General features: G+C 43.4%; 1 protein-coding gene across 1 annotated transcript in view; it reads right to left on the bottom strand.

Moving 5' to 3' along the window:
* LOC140190570 (uncharacterized) overlaps positions 1 to 24,051 on the bottom strand; it is a 45,583-nt gene that overhangs the window by 5,465 nt on the left and 16,067 nt on the right. The window contains exons 8-9 of the mRNA XM_072247247.1: positions 13,423 to 13,596; positions 4,907 to 4,984 (exon numbers count right to left, since the gene is read on the bottom strand). Coding sequence (XP_072103348.1) covers positions 4,907 to 4,984; positions 13,423 to 13,596 — 252 coding nt within the window. The remainder of the gene's footprint in view (positions 1 to 4,906; positions 4,985 to 13,422; positions 13,597 to 24,051) is intronic.

Below are 24,051 nucleotides of genomic sequence, written 5' to 3'. Positions count from 1 at the left end.
ACATAGAAACATAGAAAATAGGTGCAGGAGTAGGCCATTCGGCCCTTTAAGCCTGCATCGCCATTCAGTATGATCATGGCTGATCATCCAACTCGGAACTCTGTACCAGCCTTCCCTCCATACCCCCTGATCCCTTTAGCCACAAGGGCCATATCTAACTCCCTCTTAAATATAGCCAATGAACTGGCCTCAACTGTTTCCTGTGGCAGAGAATTCCGCAGATTCACCACTCTCTGTGTGAAGAAGTTTTTCCTAATCTCGGTTCTAAAAGGCTTCCCCTTTATCCTCAAACTGTGACCCCTCAATCTGGACTTCCCCAACATCGGGAACAATCTTCCTGCATCTAGCCTGTCCAATCCCTTTAGGATTTTATACGTTTCAATCAGATCCCCCCCTCAATCTTCTAAATTCCAACGAGTACAAGCCCAGTTCATCCAGTCTTTCTTCATATGAAAGTCCTGCCATCCCAGGAATCAATCTGGTGAACCTTCTTTGTACTCCCTCTATGGCAAGGATGTCTTTCCTCAGATTAGGGGACCAAAACTGCACACAATACTTCAGGTGTGGTCTCACCAAGGCCTTGTACAACTGCAGTAGTACCTCCCTGCTCCTGTACTCGAATCCTCTTGCTATAAATGCCAGCATACCATTCGCCTTTTTCACCGCCTGCTGTACCTGCATGCCCACTTTCAATGACTGGTGTAAAATGACACCCAGGTCTTGTTGCACCTCCCCTTTTCCTAATCGGCCAGATGATAATCTGTTTTCCTATTTTTGCCACCAAAGTGGATAACTTCACATTTATCCACATTAAATTGCATCTGCCATGAATTTGCCCACTCACCCAACCTATCCAAGTCACCCTGCATCCTCTTAGCATCCTCCTCACAGCTAACACTGCCGCACAGCTTTGTGTCATCCGCAAACTTGGAGATGCTGCATTTAATTCCCTCATCCAAGTCATTAATATATATTGTAAACAACTGGGGTCCCAGCACTGAGCCTTGCGGTACCCCACTAGTCACTGCCTGTCATTCTGAAAAGGTCCTGTTTATTCCCACTCTTTGCTTCCTGTCTGCCAACTAGTTCTCTATCCACATCAATACCTTACCCCCAATACCGTGTGCTTTAAGTTTGCACACTAATCTGCTGTGTGGCACCTTGTCAAAAGCCTTTTGAAAATCCAAATATACCACATCCACTAGTTCTCCCCTATCCACTCTACTAGTTACATCCTCAAAAAATTCTATGAGATTTGTCAGACATGAGTTCCTTTCACAAATCCATGCTGACTTTGTGCGATGATTTCACCAGGATGCAAAACTGAGCTGCAAAGTGGCAGATGGAGTTCAACCCAGTGAGTGTGAGGTGGTTCATTTTGGTAGGTCAAATATAATGCAGAATATAGTATTAATGTCAAGACTCTTGGCAGTGTGGAGGATCAGAGGGATCTTGGGGTCTGAGTCCATAGGACACTCAAAGCTGCTGCGCAGGTTGACTCTGTGGTTAAGAAGGCATACAATGCATTAGCTTTCATCTACCATGGGATTGAGCTGAGAGGTAATGTTACAGCTATATAGGACCCTGGTCAGGCCCCATTTGGAGTACTGTGCTCATTTCTGGTCACCTCACTACAAGAAGTATGTGGAAACTATAGAAAGGGTGCAGAGGAGATTTACAAGCATGTTGCCTGGATTGGGGAGCATGCCTTATGAGAATAGGTTGAATGAACTCGGCCTTTTCTCCTTGGAGTGACAGAGGATGAGAGGTGACCTGATAGAGGTGTATAAGATGATGAGAGGCATTGATCATGTGGATAGTCAGGGGCTTTTTCCCTGGGCTGAAATTGCTAACATGAAAGGGCACAGTTTTAAGGTGCTTGGAGGTAGGTACAGAGGAGATGTCAGGGGTAAGGTTTTTACGCAGAGAGTGGTGAGTGCGTGAAGTGGGCTGCTGGTGACGATGGTGAGGTGGATACGATAGGGTTTTTTAAGAGACTCCTGGATAGGTACATGGAGCATAGAAAAATAGAGGACTATGGTTAACCGTAGGTAATTTCTAAGTAAGTACATGTTCGGCACAGCTTTGTGGGCCAAATGGACTGTATTGTGCTGTAGGTTTTCAGTGTTTCTATATGGTGAGAAGGCAGGTGTATGGGGTTGAGTGGGATCCAGGATCAGCTATGATGGAATGCCGGAAGAGAATTCCCCCCACTGGGAAGGTCAGATCACAACCTGGTGCATCTGAAACCCTGTTACGTGCCTCTGGTGAAGAGTAAACCTGCAACCTCGAGGACAGTGAGAAAATGGTCAGAGGAGGCTCATGAGGCGCTCCAGGGTTGTTTTGAGGTGACAGACTGGCAGGCACTCTGTGAGCCACATGGAGAGGATATTGATGGGCTCACAGAGTGCATCACTGATTACATCAACCTATGTGTGGACTGCAATGTTCTGACAAGAACTGTCCTTTGTTATTCAAATAACAAGTCATAGGTGACAAAGAACATTAAGGACATCCTGAACGCTAAAAAGAGGGTGTTTAGAGATGGAAATAGGGAGGGGCTGAGGGCAATACAGAGGGACCTGAAAGTCAGGATCAGGGAGGCTAAAGACAGGTACAGAAGGAAGCTTGAGTGGAAACTCCAGCAGAACAACATGAGAGAGGTATGGAGGGGGATGAGGACCATCACTGGGTTCCAGCAAACTAGCAACAGAGGGGCTGAAGGCAGTGTGGACAGGACCAATGAACTTAACCTGTTCTTTAACAGATTTGACATTGTGGCCCCTGCCCATCCCCCACATGAGCCATCTGTTGTCGGCCCCCAAACAACACATATTCCACTCTCCCCTCCTACCCCTCCTCACAGCCCCCCACCCTGCTCTCATGACTATACCCCTTTCCCACACGAAACCACCACAGTGGGCTTCACAGCTGAACAGGTAAGAAGACAACTGAAACGTCTCAACCCAAGCAAGGCTGCAGGACCGGATGGTGTCAGTACCAGGGTGCTCAAAGCCTGTGCCCCTCAGCTACGTGGAGTACTTTACCATGTATTCAATCTGAGCCTGAGGCTCCGGAGGGTTCCTGTACTGTGGAAGACGTCCTGCCTCGTCCCTGTGCCGAAGACGCTGCGCCCCAGTGACCTTAATGACTATAGACTGGTGGCATTAACCTCCCACATCATGAAGACCCTGGAGAGACTTGTTCTGGAGCTGCTCCGGCCTATGGTCAGGCCACACTTAGATCCCCTCCAGTTCGCCTACCAGCCCCGACTAGGAGTTGAGGATGCCATCGTCTACCTGCTGAACCGTGTCTACGCCCACCTGGACAAGCCAGCGAGCACTGTGAGGGTCATGTTTTTTGACTTCTCCAGTGCGTTCAACACCATCCGCCCTGCTCTGCTGGGGGAGAAGCTGACAGCGATGCAGGTGGATGCTTCCCTGGTATCATGGATTCTTGATTACCTGATTGGCAGACCACAGTACGTGTGCTTGCAACACTGTGTGTCCGACAGAGTGATCAGCAGCACTGGGGCTCCACAGGGGACTGTCTTGTCTCCCCTTCTCTTCACCATTTACACCTCGGACTTCAACTACTGCACAGAGTCTTGTCATCTTCAGAAGTTTTCAGATGACTCTGCCATAGTAGGATGCATCAGCAAGGGAGGTGAGGCTGAGTACAGGGCTACAGTAGGAAACTTTGTCACATGGTGTGAGCAGAATTATCTGCAGCTTAATGTGAAAAAGACTAAGGAGCTGGTGGTAGACCTGAGGAGAGCTAAGGTACCTGTGACCCCTGTTTCCATCCAGGGGGTCGGTGTGGACATGGTGGAGGATTACAAATACCTGGGGATACGAATTGACAATAAATTGGACTGGTCAAAGAACACCGAGGCTGTCTACAAGATCGGTCAGAGTCATCTCTATTTCCTGAGGAGACTGAGGTCCTTTAACATCTGCCGGACGATGCTGAGGATGTTCTACGAGTCTGTGGTGGCCAGTGCTATCATGTTTGCTGTTGTGTGCTGGGGCAGCAGGCTGAGGGTAGCAGACACCAACAGAATCAACGAACTCATTCGTAAGGACAGTGATGTTGTGGGATGGAACTGGACTCTCTCACGGTGGTGTCTGAAAAGAGGATGCTGTCTAAGTTGCATGCCATCTTGGTCAATGTCTCCCATCCACTACATAATGTACTGGTTGGGCACAGGAGTACATTCAGACAGAGACTCATTCCACCGAGATGCAGCACAGAGCGTCATAGGAAATCATTCCTGCCTGTGGCCATCAAACTTTACAACTCCTCCCTCGGAGGGTCAGACACCCTGAGCCAATAGGCTGGTCCTGGACTGATTTCATAATTTACTGGCATAATTTACATATTACTATTTAACTATTTATGGTTCTATTAGTATTTATTATTTATGGTGCAACTGTAACGAAAACCAATTTCCCCCCGGATCAATAAAGTATGACTATGACTATTCTTGATAGGCTGAATGGCCTAATACTACTATGTCTTATGGTCTAAATATCTGCAAGGAAAGACTCTGCAGTGTTATGCATAGAGTGCTGGTGGTGGGGCAAGGTGGATCAGTCCTTGACTGAACTGGTGCAGACTCAACTGGCTGAATGGCATTCTGCTGTGCCCCAATTCATTAAAGTGTGGTTACTTATTCCAATGACAATGCCTACTGGGACATACTGGTCCCGTTTCCCTCCGGCTGATGTTGGTACAGACACACCGGTCGTTCTGAAGACGCCTGCAGTCCTCAGTATGACTCCGTCATCTCTGCTAATTGCCATGATCAGATGCTATGAAGGAGCATGTGAATCCACCCTCACTCAGACTGCATTGATGGGGTAAGGCATGTTTAGACAGACAGACTAGCAGAAGTATAACTCACCCTGTGGCCCAGGTGAACCAGGATCTCCCATGTGACCCACACCTTTATCGCCTTTATCTCCTTTTAGGCCAATTGGTCCTAATGAGAAGTAAAAACATGAAAAGTTTAATAAAGACTCACCTTTAAATAAACCAAACAGATTCAATAGAAGTGAATAATTTAAGTTACATACAACACACCAGCTGGGACTGAGTTAGGTCATGAGTTTTGGAAACCAGCTCCATCGTTCAATGACATCATGGCTGATCTCTATATTCCCAGCCATTCCCAGGAACCTTCCAACAGTTTGCATTTAGGAAGAAATTATTAATCATTCTCCCAACATTGCCAGGACAGGGACAGTGCAGGTTACATCCCTCTTCACCATCTCATCACATTCCAAGGCACGGACAGAATAAGTGGAGAGGTCACATGACATTTTCCCAGTACACACTCCCAAGGACAGGGTCGGCATAGTCTGAGTAATTGCAAACACTGGTGATCTATCAGTGAGTTGGAGACAGAGCTGGGGCAAGGCAGAGAAAGAAGAGGAGACAACCTTTGCTGGTGGCAGGTGGGGAAGAGGATGGTCTTGTCCAAAGCCAAGGTTGGTAGCTGTGTAGAGGGGGCTTTTGGGGCAGGTGATGAGTCTGGCTGTAGCAGGAGTGAGCTGTGCCAATTCTACAGGTAGGTTCCACTGCTGTTTTCAAGTCAAACACAAAGTAACTCCCTGTCCTGAGCTAGACCACCTTGCTGAAGGGAGCTTATTTTAAACCCTTCCAGCTGTCCTTTGGTGAAAGGCATCTCTCACATGTAAAGTACACGAGTACATTAATGTCTTCAGCCTACTCTCCATTCCACACACTCCTGCTCTCTACTTCCATACTTTATTGTTAACAGGGTTAGGTGTGGCTCCTGGTTCCCATGGTCACTCAGCTCGGACCCTCCCACAGATGGGCAGCAGTGGCCATTCCATGGCTGTGTCAGCATTCCACTTCAGAAATGAGGTTAATTTCACAGAAGTTGATGGGGTGGTTAAGATATCATATGGTGTGTTGGCTTTCATTTTAGGGGGATTGAGTTCAAGAGCCATGAGGTAATGTTGCAGCTCTATAAACCCTGTTTACAGCACACTTGGAATATTGTGTTCAGATCTGGTCACCTCATTATAGGAAGGATATGCAAGATTTTGCTGTGGAGATTTACCAGGATGAGAGACTGTGTCTTATGAAGCTAGGTCAAGCAAGCTGGAGTTATTATCTTTGGAGTGAAGGAGGATGAGAGGCAACTTGATAGAGATGTACAAGATTATCAGAGGCATTAATCGAGTGGAGACATTGCAAGGATACAGAGCACATTAGAAGGAGATGTCCCACCATTTGAGCTGACAGTGGCACTGACCTTGTCGTATGCCAGAAGCAATAGGCAGAGAAGTTGAGCCAGAGGCCAATGAGGGAGGGAGGACTGTTCGGGGGAACAGAAAATCCAAGCATGCATAGTGAAGCAATCTGAGCCTGTCTGTCTGTATCTTGTTTTACGGCGGTTGGCATCCAGCTTAATGGTGCATTACCGCCACCCTCTGCTCCAGAATGTGCACTAGACATATATTCTAAATCCCTTCACCCAATCGCGTACACGCGCGCACACACACACACACACAAACCTACACTTCACCCTCCCATCTTTGACCATCCTAGTATCCTATTCTTGTTTATTCGTCATATTCTATAAAAAAAAACCCTGTACCCCTTAAAAACGCTAAAAATACCCGGACTTGTGCTCTCTCACCCATGTGCCCAGCAACCCTTTTAATGTGAATTCCTGCATTCCCAACTCCCTTAATTTATTTCTCATCATCTCTCTCTGTATCCCATATTTCCTGCAACTCAGAACTACATGTTCTACTGACTCCTCTTCCTGACATTCCTCACACAATCCTGTCTGGTGTTTCCCTATCATTTTCAATGTTTTGTTTAATGCACAATGCCCCAGCCTTAACCTAGTCCACACAATTTCCTCTCTTCTGTTTCCATTACCTACCCTAGTAACTGCAACACTCTTTTGTATTTGATATAAATGCCTCCCTTTCCCCTCCCTGTCCCATCTTTCTTGCCACATTCGGTTGACTTTTTCCCAGATTACACACTTAACCTCTGCTTTACTGATACTAATGTGCATTTCCACATTTTCTTTCTTTAACGCCCTCTTTGCCAACTCATCCACCCTCTCATTCCCCTTCACCCTTACATGTGCTGGAACCCATAGAAATTTTACCTGACCTCCCTGATTTGCAATTCTTGTAACTAACTGAAGGACTTCATGAAGTACATCTTGCCGACTGTTTGTGTGAAAAGACCTTAAACTTGCTAGAACTGAGGATGAATCTGAACATATCAATGCTTTGGCTTGTCTGGCTTTCTGCGCCCATTGCAACGCAACCAACACTGCCAGCATCTCCACTGTAAACACCCCTAACTTATTAGATGTTCTTCTGCTGATTCCAATTTCTTTTGCTGGTATTTCCACCCCAAATCCTGTTTCAGGTTCCTTCGCACCATCCGTATAAATGTGAGTATAATCACTATACTTTTCCATCACATGACAGTTAAATGCATTTACCAAATCTGTTTTATATCTTTCTTTCCTTTTTACCTCTAACAAATGCCAGTCTATGTCAGGCCATACAAGCTTCCATGGAGCTACAACCGGATAAACTACTGAAGGACTTATCCTCAGATCAAACACTCCACATTCTTTCGCGATATCATTCCCTACCCGACTAAAGGTATTCCTCTGAAACCTCCCATTTTCCCAGCATTCCTGCAACACTCCTTTAGTAGGGTGAGAATCATTGTGCCCCTGCAAGTTAGCCCAGTGGTTTGCCATCAGTTGCATCCTTCTTAGTTCCAAAGGCATTATTCCCATTTCTACCTGTAGTGCTGACACTGGTGACGTTTTAAAAGCCCCACTGCACACTCTCAAGGCCTGAGCCTGAATCACATCCAGTTTCCTTATAAGAGATCTAGCTGCTGATCCATATACTATATTTCCATAATCCAATACAGACCTTACTAAAGCCACATACATTCTCTTCAAAGCTGAACAACTTGCTCCCCATTCCCTACCAGTCTGTGAGCTTGGACCTCTGGGTCAGTAGCTTGGTTGGCTGCCACAGCAGCATAGTCAACCCCTTTGTGTTTGGCCTCAAGAACTGGCCATGAGAGGCTATCAGCCAGGGCATTATTTTACCCCTTGATATGTTGTGTATCAGTTGTGAACCCTGATATGTAGGCCAGGTGGCATAGCCGCCGTGCAGACCATTGTGCGCACGGAAGGTTTGTGGTCAATGAATGTTGTGAAATGGTGACCCTCGAAAAGAAAACAAAAATGCCAGACATTTATCTCAGTTGTTTACAATATATATTAATGACTTGGATGAGGGAATTAAATGCAGCATCTCCAAGTTTGCGGATGACACGAAGCTGGGTGGCAGTGTTAGCTGTGAGGAGGATGCTAAGAGGATGCAGGGTGACTTGGATAGGTTGGGTGAGTGGGCAAATTCATGGCAGATGCAATTTAATGTGGATAAATGTGAAGTTATCCACTTTGGTGGCAAAAATAGGAAAACAGATTATTATCTGAATGGTGGCCGATTAGGAAAAGGGGAGGTGCAACAAGACCTGGGTGTCATTTTACACCAGTCATTGAAAGTGGGCATGCAGGTACAGCAGGCGGTGAAAAAGGCGAATGGTATGCTGGCATTTATAGCGAGAGGATTCGAGTACAGGAGCAGGGAGGTACTACTGCAGTTGTACAAGGCCTTGGTGAGACCACACCTGGAGTATTGTGTGCAGTCTTGGTCCCCTAATCTGAGGAAAGACATCCTTGCCATAGAGGGAGTACAGAGAAGGTTCACCAGATTGATTCCTGGGATGGCAGGACTTTCATATGAAGAAAGACTGGATGAACTGGGCTTGTACTCGTTGGAATTTAGAAGATTGAGGGGGGATCTGATTGAAATGTATAAGATCCTAAAGGGATTGGACAGGCTAGATGCAGGAAGATTGTTCCTGATGTTGGGGAAGTCCAGAACAAGGGGCCACAGTTTGAGGATAGAGAGGAAGCCTTTTAGGACTGAGATTAGGAAAAACTTCTTCACGCAGAGAGTGGTGAATCTGTGGAATTCTCTGCCACAGGAAACAGTTGAGGCCAGTTCATTGGCTATATTTAAGAGGGAGTTAGATATGGCCCTTGTGGCTACGGGGGTCAGGGGTTATGGAGGGAAGGCTGGGGCGGGGTTCTGAGTTGGATGATCAGCCATGATCATAATAAATGGCGGTGCAGGCTCGAAGGGCCGAATGGCCTACTCCTGCACCTATTTTCTATGTTTCTATCTCATCACATTTATTACTTTTTTACATTTCTCCTCAACTTTCCTGATATGGTCTGCCCATGTTAAACGTGAATCAAATATAACTCCCAGAAATTTAAATGATGCAACCCTTTCTAATTCAACCCCATACATCCTTAACTTCTTCCCTACCTCAACCCTTTTCCTGGTAAAAAAATACAGTTCGAGTTTTATCTACTGAAAATCTACATCCCCAATCATAACCCCACTCCACCACTTCATCAATTGCTTCTTGTAGTTTCCTGATTATATGGTCCATGTTCCTGCCTCTTTTCCACAAGGCCCCATCATTCACAACCAGTGACCTACCTATATCCACTGGTACCTTTGTGAAGACATCATTGATCATAATAATGAAAAGTAACGGGCTAATCACACTACCTTGAGGTGTGCCATTTTCCACTATGTACTGTTTTGATAATTCTTATCCAATCCGAACTTGAATTTTTCTACCAAACAAAAAATCTTTAATCCAATTAAAAACTCTCCCACCAACCCCCATCTTGTGCAATTTAATTAATAATGCTTCCTTCCACATCATATCATAGGCTTTTTCAATGTCAAAGAACACTGCCACTTACTGACTCTTTATTTGCCTGGGCCTTCCTTATTTCAGTCTCTAACATAATCACTGAGTCCATGGAATTCCTTCCCTTTCTAAAACCACTCTGATAACTTGCCAGCATTCCCCTTTCCTCAAGCTCATATGATAACCTTTCTGTTATCATCCTTTCCATTATCTTACATATACTTGATGTTAATGCAATTGGTCTGTAGCTAGTGGGTTTTGACAGATCCTTGCCAGGCTTCCTTATTGGAATTACTACTGCTTCTTTCCATGCACTTGGTAATCTTCCCTCCTCCCACATTCTGTTATAAAAATGCAGCAACTTCAAGAGCGCTCCTTCTCCTAGATTTTTTAGCATCACAGAGCATATCAGATCTTTCCCTGGGGAGGTTGGTCTCGATCTCTTTATTGCTCTCACCATTTCTGCTAATGTAAATGGATCATCAATTATATCATCTGTTCCTTCCCTCCTGCTTAACACACCTGGGTGTTGGCTCATTATTCTTTCCCTTCTTCTTCTTCCTTCTTCAGACAAATTTTCTGAAAATTGACTTGGCCATGACCTCAGCCTTATCCCTACTGGAGACTGCAGTTTCCTCCTCAGATATCATTACTGGATATTCCCATTCCCTTCTATCTCCTCCCATCCTCTTAATCATTCCCCATATCTCTCCCACAGGTGTCGTTCTTCCTACCTTGTCGCAAAAACTCCTCCAACTTGCCCTTTTAGCTTGACGTATAGTTCTTCTCACCACTGCCTGTGCTTTCTTATATTGAACCAAATGCTGCATATTATGGGTTCTTTTAACTAGTCTGAATGCTCTATTTCTGCTTTTTAACAGCCTGACAACATTCCTCTGCCCACCACGGTACCAGTTTTCTATTCATCCTATTTTTACTCCTGGGTATAGATCCTTCTGCTGCCATGATAATTGCTGAAGTCACCTGACTGTTTAATTCATCTACATTTCCAGAAATATCAATCTTTGTCAACCCTTCTTCACTCAATTTCTGGAACTTACCCCAATCAGCTTTTTCAAACACCCACTTTGGGGTTCCACCACCTGGTCTTACTTCAACTCTTTCACCCACTGAACACAAAACTGGGTAGTGATCACTGCCTACTGTTGAAGCAGTCCAAACTCCCCAGTTACTAATGCCAGCCAAGGTATTAGACACTAACGTAATATCTAACACTGACTCAGTTCCTGTTGTTATATCTATCCTTGTGCCGCTACCATCATTCATACACACCAAATCCCTTTCTTCCATCAAATCTTCAATTACCTTTCCATTTGGATCTGTAATCTGATCCCTCCATATTGTGCTATGAGCATTGAAATCTGCACACCACACTACTTTATGTCTGTTTTGTCCTTGTATCTTTAATAGGCTGTCCAAATCCAACCTTTTACATGGATTGTAGTAGTTAATTATAACCACTCCCTCCCCTCTCTCCCACACTTCCACCACTATGTATTCCTGATCATCTCCTTTTTCCAGTACCCTATATGGTATACCTTGCTGGATTAACATAGCACAACCCCCTCCTCCCCCTAGATTTCTATCTTTCCTTATCATTGTATACCCATATACCACAAAGTCTAAAGTTGGTTTCAACCAAGTTTCCTGAATACACACTACATCCAGTTTTACAACCATTTCTTTAATAAAGTGCTTGAATTCCTGGCTTATTGGCCAGTAAGCTCCTTGCATTCCATTGTAAAAGAATCACCATAATTAGTATTAACCAACACATGACACTTCCTGGCTTGACTGATTACTGAGGTTCTCCCTCACTTCCTCCCATGTCAGTCCTACTAACCCTAAATGGTTTACTGCTGCTTTTACCACCAGCTGAATTTTGTCACTTTTTGACTTTACCTCAGCTGTACTATTAATCACTCCTGCAATGAATGTTACTAGAGCCTTTTTGTCTACATAAATCCTGTCATTTGTTCTTTGTTACATCTCTCGTATCCCTATTGCTCCCTGTTCATTAGGAGCATTATTCCGTTCTCTGAACATTCTTACAGCTTCTGCATAAGTGATCTTTCTTTTCACTCTTATTTCTTGAATTTTAGTCTCCCGTCTGACAACCTCACACCCACTATATGCAACATTATGAGCTCCTCCACAATTGCAGCATTTTGGTTGAACTCCTGTTCCGCACTTTCCATATTCATGATCACCCCCACATCTAGCACATCTCCTCTGCCTTTTACAGTTTTTAGCTACGTGTCCAAACCTTTGATAATTATAGCACCTCAGTGGTTTTGGCGCATACACCCTTACTGGGTAACTCATGAAACCCAGGAACACCTTCCTTGGCACTCTTTCTTCTTCAAATTCAATCAATACTGATTCACTTTCCTTCTTCACTCCCTCCTTTGTTGTTTTCAGTCTTTGAACATTCATTACTTTCCCTCCTTTGATATTCCTCTTTATCTCCTCCATATTTATACTCATTGGTATCCCCGTGATCACTCCTTTACAACCACCATTTTGCACCTCCACCCTCCCAGTGTATTCCACCTTGCATTTTCCTATCTCTTTTAGCTTGAGTGCTTTCTCAAGTTGTTCCTCATTCGCACATCTTACCAATAAGTTGCCATCATTAAGGACTTTTGCAAATACTATTTCCCCTATCTTATTTGTCAGAGTTGTTGTTAGCACAAACGGGTTAATTTTCTTCATATGTCCCTGAGCCTTCTCATTAAACCTAATTATGACAACACCTCCTCTCTGAGCTTGTTCATCTTCCTCACTTTCAGAGCTTTCTCCACTATCAGTTCTTATTCTTTTATTCCCTTTGTCTTGGTTTTTATTCATCTGACCCCTCACTCCCCAGCTGCCTACCTCTGGTCCCAAGTCTCTATCCCTCTCCTTCTCCACTTTCTTTCCCTCAACCCCGCCTCTTATCTTGTCCGCCATTACCAGACCCACACGACCCCCTCCCAGCAATTTCCGTTCCTTCCCCACTCTCTTTCTCTCAACAGGTTCCAAACCACATTCACGCATCAAGCAAAACACAGCCAGCTTCCAGTCGAGCCAACTCCCTCCGCTCCTTCTCCGCAAATCATAGCCCCAATCTGAGCCTGATCCCTCCACTCCCCACCAGTCTGGCACTGTGAACTCACTTAATTAGTCACAGAGGCTCCCCTCAATTCCCCACCAGTCAGGCACTGTGAACTCATTCAAGTAGTCACAGAGGCCGAGCATAACAAACCTCAAGCACCCATTGACAATTTTATTCTGGTTACTTACTCACCAACTTCCCCCACCCACCCAATTCCTAAAACTCACTGACATACCAGGGACAATTTATAATGACCAATTAGCAGACAAACTGCTCAGGTTTAGCAGCTGGTAGAGAAAGCAGAGAGTGCCTGGCGCAGGTGTCTACAGACAGTAGATGTGTGCTCCGTAAGGACTGCACCGGAGGCTGGGATCAAATCTGAGATGCTGCAGCTGGGGGTCTGCGCCAATCCGCAGCTGCTCACTTAAGCATTAATGCAGCCCCTCTTCCCAAACCTACACAGTGGCTTTGCCCCATACCTTTGGGTCCTGGTAATCCTGGTCGTCCATCTCTACCCATCTGTCCTGGCAATCCAGGCTGTCCTGGCTGCCCTGGATGCCCAGGGGGTCCGACTTTGCCGGGGGGTCCTGGCCTTCCAGGGCTGGCATCGTCTGACGAAGAACGGAAGCTTGCCATGTAGTAAGTCATTCTCTCTGCAAAATGGAGAACGGGGCATTGAATACAGGGCATACAGTTTCCTATTCAATGTTCACTGCAGGAATGTCTAATCCCCACCAGCAAATGATGGGAACAAAATTGTAGAGTCATACAATGGGGAAACAGGCCCTTCAGCCCATCGAGTGGGCACTGGCCATTGATCACCCTAATTCCATTTTATTTCTCCACAGCTGCAACAGCTCATTCCAGATTCTACCACATACCGAGGGCAATTCAGACAGGTTAATTGGCCTAATGGCAGGTCTTTGGGATGTCAGTGGAGGTGGGGTGTGGCTGAGTGGAGAGTTTGGTCATTCAGGGGAGCCTCAAGCAGTCACAGGGTGCAGACTCCATGTAGACAGCACTGGAGATGCTGCTCACTGGAGCTGTGAGACAGTATGGTAATGTAGTGGTTAGCACAACTCTTTATAGTACCAATGATGCAGGTTCAGTTCCTGCTGCTGTCTATAAGGAGTTTTTATGTTCTCCCCGTGACCACCCCATAGATTTCTTCTGGGTGTTCTGGCTTCCTCCCACAGTCCAAAGACTATGGGTTGGTAGGTGAATTGGTCACTGTAAATTGTCTTGTGATCAGGCCAGGGTGAAACCAGGGTTGCTGATCTCGAAGGGCTGGAATGGCCCACTCCACACTCAATGTCAATATATAAATACAAATGTTGGCAGAGTTAAGGTGGGCAGCGTGACTAACGGGAAGACTGGCACAAGTCTTTACTGAGCACCTCCTCTGATTAAAGAACAGCAGGTACTGGAAGTGGCAGGCAGCATAAAATGGGAAGCTAACACAAAGTTAACAAACTTCAGCTCAGCTGTATTGCACGATATGTAGGTCTTCAAAGGTGGATTGGTTTCAGCTATCTGCAGCATTTTAGCCACGCTCTGACATACAATACATTGCTCAGCACAGCTGAGGGATCGAGACAACAGTGATTGGAGATCAAAATTGTGTACAGTTCTGGTCACTGAATTATAGGAAAGATATCAACAAAATTGAGAGAGTACAGAGGAGATTTACTAAAATGCTACCTGGGTTCCATCTCCTAAGTTACAGAGAAAGGTTGAACAAGTTGGGTCTTTATTCTTTGGGGCGTAGAAGGTTGAGGGGGGACTTGATAGAGGTGTTTAAAATTATGAGGGGGATAGATAGAGTTGACGTGGATAGGCTTTTTCCATTGAGAGTGGGGCAGATTCAAACAAAGAGGACATGAGTTGAGAGTTAAAGGGCAAAAGTTTAGGGGTAACGAGGGGGAACTTCTTTACTCAGAGAGTGGTAGCTGTGTGGAACAAGCTTCCAGCCGAAGTGGTTGAGGCAGAATCGATGTTGTCATTTAAAGTTAAATTGGATAGCTATATGGACAGGAAAGGAATGGAGGGTTATGGGCTGAGTGCAGGTCGGTGGGACTAGGTGAGAGTAAGGGTTCAGCACAGACTAGAAGGGCCGAGATGGCCTGTTTCCATGCTGTAATTGTTATATGGTTATATGTTGTATGGTTATATGGTTATATGTTATATAGAATCAGGGTTATTATCACTGACTTATGTTATGAAATTTGTTGTGTTGTGGCAGCAGTACAGTGCAATTCTAAAATGTACAATAAATGATAATAAGAAATATATCTATTAATAATAAAGATAAATGAGCAGTGAAAAAAGAGAGGAAAAATAGTGAGGTGGGTATCATGGGTTCATTGTCCATTCAGAAATCTGATGGCCAAGAGGGAGAAACTGTTCCTAAAACATTCAGTGTGTACCTTCAAGTTCCTGTACTTCCTCTGTGATGGTCGTAATGAGAACAGGGTATGTCCTGGGTGATGAGGGTCCTTAGTGATGGATGCGACCTTTTGAAGGTGCCCTCGATGGTGGGTATTTTAGTGATGGAGCTGGCTTAAATTACAACCCTGACAGCACTTTCTGATCCTGGGCAGTGGCCCCTCCGTACCAGGTTGTGATGCAACAATACCAGATGATATGACTGACAAAACTAGCCGAACTTGTTCTGCAGAAATGCCAGCAGCTGCTAGACCGGTATCACTTACCTGTGCGTAATGAACAGTGAGACTTCATTTCAACAATGCTAACATTTAATGCAAGGTAAATGATGCATACATTAAAAATAATTTTTTCAGTGAAGTGACACACTTCAATGTTTTTCCCATTTCATTAGTGGTTTCTACAATCCACCTCGATATTTCAGACTGGATTGGGAAGGCTGCTCCTATCTGCTCATTCTACACCCAGAATATTGCTACCCAGAAGAAGCCTTTGCCCAAGGGTGAGCCGGCTTCACCAAGCAGCCCAGGATCGACAGGGGGAGCCGTCTGGGCTGGGGCTGGAGAAGGGAATGAGCTGTGTGAGAGGTGTTGTGGTTGGACAAGATTAAGGAAATTGTTAAGAAATATGCTACAGCTCCCTCTAAGAAGTTGTATAAACAAAGAACTGAACTTCAAATGGAACATAGTTTATTACTTTCGTCCTCGATTGTAAATCAATTAAAGAAAACAAGAAGTGAATTTTATGTACATAGTGACAAAGTTGGTAAACTGTTGGCTAATCAGTTGAAGACTAATTATACTAAATTTCAAATTAATCAGATTTATAATCAAAATGATCAACTGATATTTGATCATGCTGAGATTAATCAATCCTTTTTTGATTTTTATTCCTCCTTATATCAATCGGAGTCTTTACGAAACTCTAAATATATGAATGACTTTTTAGATAACCTAGATTTCCCTAAGATCTCACAAGATATATCTTCTATGCTAGATACTTCCATTACCACTGATGAGATTAAGAATGTTATTTTTTCTTTGAACCTGGGGAAAGCTCCTGGCCCTGATGGGTTTACCGCGGAATTTTATAAATTTTTTGCACCTTCATTAATCCCTTGGTTACTTAGGGTTCTGGAGGCTTCATTAAAACTTGGTAAACTTCCCGAATCCTTCTATAGAGCGTCAATTTCTTTAATATTAAAGAAGGATAAAGATCCTGCTCAATGTGCATCTTATAGACCAATATCTTTATTAAATGTTGACTCTAAAATTCTTTCTAAGTTATTAGCAAACAGATTAGAAAAAGCACTTCCTTATATTATTTCGGAAGACCAAACGGGTTTTATTAAAGGTCGTTACTCTTTCCATAACATTCGCACACTGTTAAATATTGTTTATACTCCTTCACAAAATGTTCCTGAGTGCGTTATTTCTTTAGATGCTGAAAAAGCCTTTGACAGAGTAGAATGGCCTTACTTATTTAAGCTGCTTGAAATGTTTAATTTTAGCTCGAAATTTATATCCTGGATTAAATTGTTATATCATTCTCCTATGGCCTCAGTTCGTATTAACTCTTTAAGTTCACCCTTTTTCCCTCTTTCTCGAGGTACTAGACAAGATTGTCCTCTTAGTCCTTTATTATTTGATATTGCATTAGAACCTCTTGCGATTGCTATTCGAGAATCTCCAAATATTATTGGGATAACTCGGGGCCTAAAGTCCCATAAAATATCACTCTATGCTGATGACTTACTTTTATGTATTTCTAATCCTCAAAAATCTATCCCTGCTGCTTTAGATTTATTAGCACAATTTAGTCTCTTTTCCGGTTACAAGTTAAATCTCAGTAAGAGTGAACTTTTCCCGATTAATAAGCAACTTCCCTAGTATCATAACCTTCCGTTTAAATTGATTAATAATTATTTTTCATATCTTGGGATTAAACTTACTTGTAAACATAAAGATCTATTTAAGACTAATTTTTTACCCTTAATTGATCATATTACTCAACTTTCATTTAAATGGTCTCCATTATATTTAACTTTGATTGGTTGTATTAATGCAGTTAAGATGTTTATTCTGCCAAAATTTTTATATGTATTTCAGGCATTACCAATTTTTGTTCTAAAATCCTTTTTTTGACAAAGTTGACTCTAAAATTTCTTCACTTATTTGGCAAAATAAAAACCCAAGACTGGGTAAAATACATTTACAGAAAGCTAAGAGAGATGGAGGTTTAGCATTACCTAACTTTAGATTCTGTTATTGGGCAATTAATATTCGACACATGAAATTTTGGTTACTTGACCAAGATACACTATCCATTCCTAAATGGGTAGCATTGGAATTACAATCTGCTCAAGGTTATGCACTTGGCTCTATTTTAGGTTCTTCTCTTCCTTTTGATTTGAAACGTCACAAACAGGTTTGTAAACCGATAGTTAAATATACCTTACGTATTTGGTTTCAATTCAGAAAATTATTCGATCTTAACCAATTTGGGCTTGCGATCCCTATTTTAGGTAACATATTATTTCCTCCCTCTTCCACGGATCGTGCTTTTCAAATTTGGAATACTAAGGGTATTTCACGGTTTTTGGATTTATTTTTAGATGGTTCCCTTATGTCATTTGAACAATTATCTAATAAATATAACTTACCAAGAATACATTTTTTTAGATATCTCCAAGTTAGAAATTTCCTAAGTACTATACTTTCTTCCTTTCCAACGCTCCCTCCTACATATATTTTAGATACTATAATTAACCTTAATCCATGTCAGAAAGATGCAACGGCTATTATTTATAATATTATGAAACTTAGGAAAGCTCCATTTGATAAGATTAGGTCAGATTGGGAACAGGAATTGGGTTTTATTATTTCGGCGGATGACTGGGTGCAGATTTTACAACTAGTCAATACTTCCTCTATCTGTGCTAAACATTCCCTAATTCAATTTAAAGTTGTCCATAGAGCACATATGTCCAAAGGTAAATTAGCTCGTTTCTATTCTCATATTAATCCTTTTTGTGACAGATGTCAGGGGGAGATAGCCTCTTTAACTCATATGTTTTGGTCCTGCCCTACTCTGGAAACTTTTTTGGAGAGACATTTTTAATATTAGTTCAAAGGTATTGAATATAGATATCTCTCCCCATCCTATTACTGCTCTCTTTGGATTACCTAAAATTTCCAGTAATCTTTCTCCTTCAGCCCATAGAATGATTGCATTTCTTACTTTAATGGCGAAAAGATGTATTTTACAACATTGGAAGGAGATTAATGCTCCAACTACGTTCTTTTGGTTTTCCCAGACGATATTATGCTTAAATTTGGAGAAAATTAGAAGTAATCTTTATGATTCTTCAGCTAAATTCAAACAGACCTGGAGATCTTTTATTCAACATTTTCATTTAATGTAATTTTTTTTTCTCTCGGTCCATATTTATATTCCCTTCTTGCTTTTTTAACTGTTTTTAATGGAGGTCGGGTTTGAGGACGTGATTGTTTGAAGTTGTTTAACTCTACTTGATACCTAGTTAGCCCATTGCTTTGCTTTGCTTTTTAGTTTAGTTGCACGGTGGGTTTTTTTCTCTCTTTATTGATATATATAAAAATCAGTATACTATTATATTACCTTGTTATTTTATGTTTAAATTGCACTGTTTGTATTAATTTTTTTCTGTATTAATATTTCCTGTAATATATTATACTCTAACCGTGTATTAGTGCCTATATGGTTTATCTTTTTTTGTACTAACTCAATAAAAAGATTTAAAAAGAAAGAGAGGTGTTGTGGGAGGTGAGTTTGTGCTCTTGAATGGGGTGTGTTAATGGGCTGAACCTACACTCTGGGAGACCTCTCTGGGTTGGAGTGGACAACAGAACAACGATCTGCTGGTCCCCCAGGCCGCTCCAGCAGTGTTTCACTTGCGGACAGGAGCTGACCCAGCAACTCACAGGGATTGGCCCCCTGCACAAAGTGAGCAATGTGAGTGGAAAGCCAGGTCTCTGGGGAGACACCTAGATTGGAATTGTGTCCATTGAAAGCATTGTTCTGCCTGTAAGTATAATCTGTCAGTTCAGAAAAGCCACCAAGCTGTTCGCTGATGGGTTTGGTGAGGTTTACAAGAATGATCCCAGGAATGAAAAGATTAACCATATAACCACATAACAACTACAACACGGAAACAGGCTGTCTCGGCCCTTCTAGTCCGTGCCAAACGCTTACTCTCACATTGTCCCACCGACCTGCACTCAGCCCATAACCCTCTATCCCTTTCCTGTCCATATATCTATCCAATTTAACTTTAAACGACAATATCGAACCTGCTTCAACCACTTCTGTAGGAAGCTCGTTCCACACAGCTACCACTCTCTGAGTAAAGAAGTTCCCCCTCGTGTTACCCCTAAACTTTTGCCCTTTAACTCTCAACTCATGTCCTCTTGTTTGAATCTCCCCCACTCTCAATGGAAAAAGCCTATCCATGTCAACTCTGTCTATCCCCCTCATAATTTTAATTACCTCGATCAAGTCCCCCCTCAACCTTCTACGCTCCAAAGAATAAAGACCTAACTTATGAGGAGCATTTAATGGCTCTGTCCTGTGCTCGCTGGAGATTAGAACAGAGGTGGGATATTACTGAAACCTGCTGAATATTCAAACGAACACACACAAAATGCTGGAGGAACTCCGCAGGGCAGGCAGCATCAATGGAAAAAAGTACAGTCAATGTTTCGGGCTGAAACCCTTCGGCAGGACTGGAGGAAAAAAACGCTGAGGAGTAGATTTGAAAAGTGGGGGGAGGGGAGAGAGGAACGCCAGACAATCGGTGAAACTTGGAGGGGGTGGGATGAAGCAAAGAGCTGGAAGTTGATTGGTGAAAGAGACAGAAGGCCATTGCGGGGGGTGGTGGTGGGAGAAGCATTGATCATGTGGATAGTCAGAGGCTTTTTCCCAGGGCTGAAATGGCTGCCACAAGAGGGCACAGGTTTAAGGTGGTTGGGAGTAGGTACAGGAGAGACGTCAGGGGTAAGATTTTTTTTACGCAGAGAGTGGTGAGTGCATGGAATGGGCTGCCAATGACGTTGGTGGAGGCAGATATGATAGGGTCTTTTAAGAGACTTTTGGATACATACATGGAGCTTAGAAAAATAGAGGGCTATGGGGAAGTCTAGTAACTTCTAAGGTAGGGCCATGTTTGGCACAACTTTGTGGGCCGAAGGGCCTGTATTGTGCTGTAGATTTTCGATGTTAACATTCGGAATGTTTCTATGAGATCCCCCTCATTCTCCTGAACTCCAGGGAATACAGCCCAAGAGCTGCCATACGTTCCTCATACAGCATCCCTTTCATTCCTGGAATCATTCTCGTGAACCTTCTCTAAACCCTCTCCAATGTCAGTATATCCTTTCTAAAATAAGGAGCCCAAAACTGCACACAATACTCCAAGTGTGGTCTCATGAGTGCCTTATAGAGCCTCAACATCACGTCTCTGCTCTTATATTCTATACCTCTAGAAATGAATGTCAACATTGCATTCACCTTCTTCACAACCGACTCAATCTAGAGGTTAACCTTTAGGGTATCTTGCACAAGGCTCCCAAGTCTCCTTGCATCTCTGCATTTTGAATTCTCTCTCCATCTAAATGCTCGCTCAGCTTGCTTTCGTCTAGGGGGAGCAGCCTTCAGCCCCGCCAAACTGGGTAATCAAGTTTGTGTAGATGCTGTGTGATGTACCCCACCCCACCAAATAACAGACAATACACCATATACGATTTAATGATTACAGTCTATAGATCTTACTGGAACTATGTAATTAATAGAGATAAAATATAAAAGGAAAGTAAAAGGCGCCAAACTTATCAAAGTTCAACCACTTCGTGCACAACAGTTGGAGCTCAATTAACGGAGTCTTCTTTCCACCGTTCGATCCCCTCCGACCCCCTCGACCCGCTGCCTGGACCAACCATGGTGGTCAACCAGACGCTCCACACTAGTCTGTCTTCGTCTCCTCTCCTCGCCAAAGAACCCGGGGCTCGAACTCCCACTCAGGGTCCGTCCCGCCGCCCAGCTTACAGCATCGCGTCTCCTCTCTCTGTCTCCATCGCCGTCTGCCCCAAAGCCCCGTGAAACAATAGCTTACAGACACACAAAAATGAATAACATCTATTCCAATTGGCTAACAAATGAATAACCATATAACAATTACAACACGGAAACAGGCCATCTCGGCCCTTCTAATCCGTGCCGAAATCTTACTCTCACCTAGTCCCACCGACCTGCACTCAGCCCATAACCCTCCATTCCTTTCCCCTCCATATATCTATCCAATTTAACTTTAAAGGACAACATCGAACCTGCCTCAACCACTTCTGCTGGAAGCTCATTCCACATGGCTACCACTCTCCGAGTAAGGAAGTTCCCCCTCATGTTACCCCTAAACTTTAGCCCTTTAACTCATAACGCATGTCCTCTTGTTTGAATCTCCCCCACTCTCAAAGGAAAAAGCCTATCCATGTCAACTCTATCTATCCCCCTCATAATTTTAAATACCTCTATCAAGTCCCCCCTCAACCTGCTACGCTCCAAAGAATAAAGACCTAACTTGTTCAACCTTTCTCTGTAACTTAGGAGATGGAACCCAGGCAACATTTTAGTAAATCTCCTCTGTACTCTCTAAATTTTATTGACATCTTTCCTATAATTCAGTGACCAGAACTGTACACAATTCTCCAAATTTGGCCTCACCAATGCCTTATACAATTTCAAGATTACATCCCAACTCCTATACTCAATGCTCTGATTTATAAAGGCCAGCATACCAAAAGCTTTCTTCACCACCCTATCCACATGAGATTCCACTTTCAGGGAACTATGCACCATTATTCCTAGATCCCTCTGTTCTACTGCTTTCCTCAATGCCCTACCATTTACCATGTATGTCTTATTTTGATTAGTCCTACCAAAATGTAGCACCTCACATTTATCAGCATTAAACTCCATCTGCCATCTTTCAGCCCACTCTTCTAAGTGGTCTTAATCTGTCTTCAACCTTTGAAAAGCTACTTCATTATGCACAACGACACCTATCTTAGTATCACCTGCATACTTACTAATCCAATTTACCACCCCATCATCCAGATCATTAATATATATGACAAACAACATTGGACCCAGTACAGATCCCTGAGGCACACCACAAGACACTGTCCTCTAATCTGACACACAGTTATCCACCACTACTCTCTGGTGTCTCCCATCCAGCCACCGCTGAATCCATTTTACTACTTCGATATTAATGCCTAACAATTGAACCTTCTTAACTAACCTTCCGTGTGGAGAATACAACCCTCCTTATCAGTAATATCACCCAAACAAGCTGCTGGAGAGAGAACTTTCTCGGCAGTTAACATAGCAATGAAGCCATTTTATTCTAACATAACAGTAACATAAAAAAAGAAACCCCTTACATAAATAATACTCTGTTTATTTCTTCCACCAATGTGCATGACCATACAATTTCCAACATTGTATTTCATTTGCCACTTCTTTCCCATTCCCTAAACTTTCCAAGTCTCTCTGCAGGCTCTCTGTTTCCTCAACACTACCCACTCCTTCACCTATCTTTGTATCATCGACAAATTTAGCCACAAATCCATTAAAACCTAGTCCAAATCATTGACATACATCGTAAAAAAACAGCAGTCTCAACACCGACCCCTGTGGAGCTCCACTGCTAACCGGCAGCCAGCCAGAATAGGATCCCTTTATTCCCACTCTCTGTTTTCTGCTGACCAGACAATACTCCACCCACACTACTAACTTCCTTGTAATTCCATGGGCTCTTACCTTGCTATGTGCGTCATATGCGGCACCTTGTCAAAGGCCTTCTGATAATCCAAGTACACCGCGTCTACTGCATCTCCTTTGTCCGCCCTTCTTGTAATTTCCTCAAAGAGTTTCAGTAGGTATGTCAGGCAGGATTTTCCTTACAAGAAACCATGCTGGCTTTGGCCTATCTTGTCATGTGTCTCCAGGTACTCCGTAATCTCATCCCTAACAATCGATTTTAACAATTTCCCAACCACTAATGTAGTTTCCTTTCTGCTGCCTCCCACTCTTCTTAAATAGCGGAGTAACATTTACAATTTTCCAGACATCCAGTACAATGCCAGAATCTATCAATTCTTAAAAGATCATCATTAATCCCTCCGCAATCTCTCCAGCTACTTCCTTCAGAACCCGAGGGTGCATTCCATCAGGTCCAGGAGATTTATCCACCCTCAGACAATAAAGCTTTTTGAGCACCTTCTCAGTCGTAATTTTCACTGCACAAATTTCACTTCCCTGACACTCTTGAATGTCCGGTATACTGCAGACGTTTTCTGCTGTGAAGACTGATGCAAAATGCATTCAGTTACTTTGTCATCTCTGCATCTCTCATTACAATATCTCCAGCATTATTTTGTATTGGTCCTGTATCTGCCCTCGACTCTCTTTTACCCTTTATATACTTAAAAAGGCCGGCTGGTGGTGCAGTGGCATCTGCGCTGGACTGCAGGGCGGGAGGTCCGGGGTTCAAATCCAGCCGGCTCCCCTGCACGCTTTTCATCTATGCTGGGTTAAGAACTGGTGATCTCTTTGAAAAAAAACTCACC

Source organism: Mobula birostris, chromosome 30 (genome assembly GCF_030028105.1).
Source record: "Mobula birostris isolate sMobBir1 chromosome 30, sMobBir1.hap1, whole genome shotgun sequence".
Lineage (NCBI taxonomy): Eukaryota > Metazoa > Chordata > Chondrichthyes > Myliobatiformes > Myliobatidae > Mobula > Mobula birostris.
The sequence above is the reverse complement of the archived record's forward strand: the minus strand, read 5'-3'. Positions and strand labels throughout refer to the sequence as shown.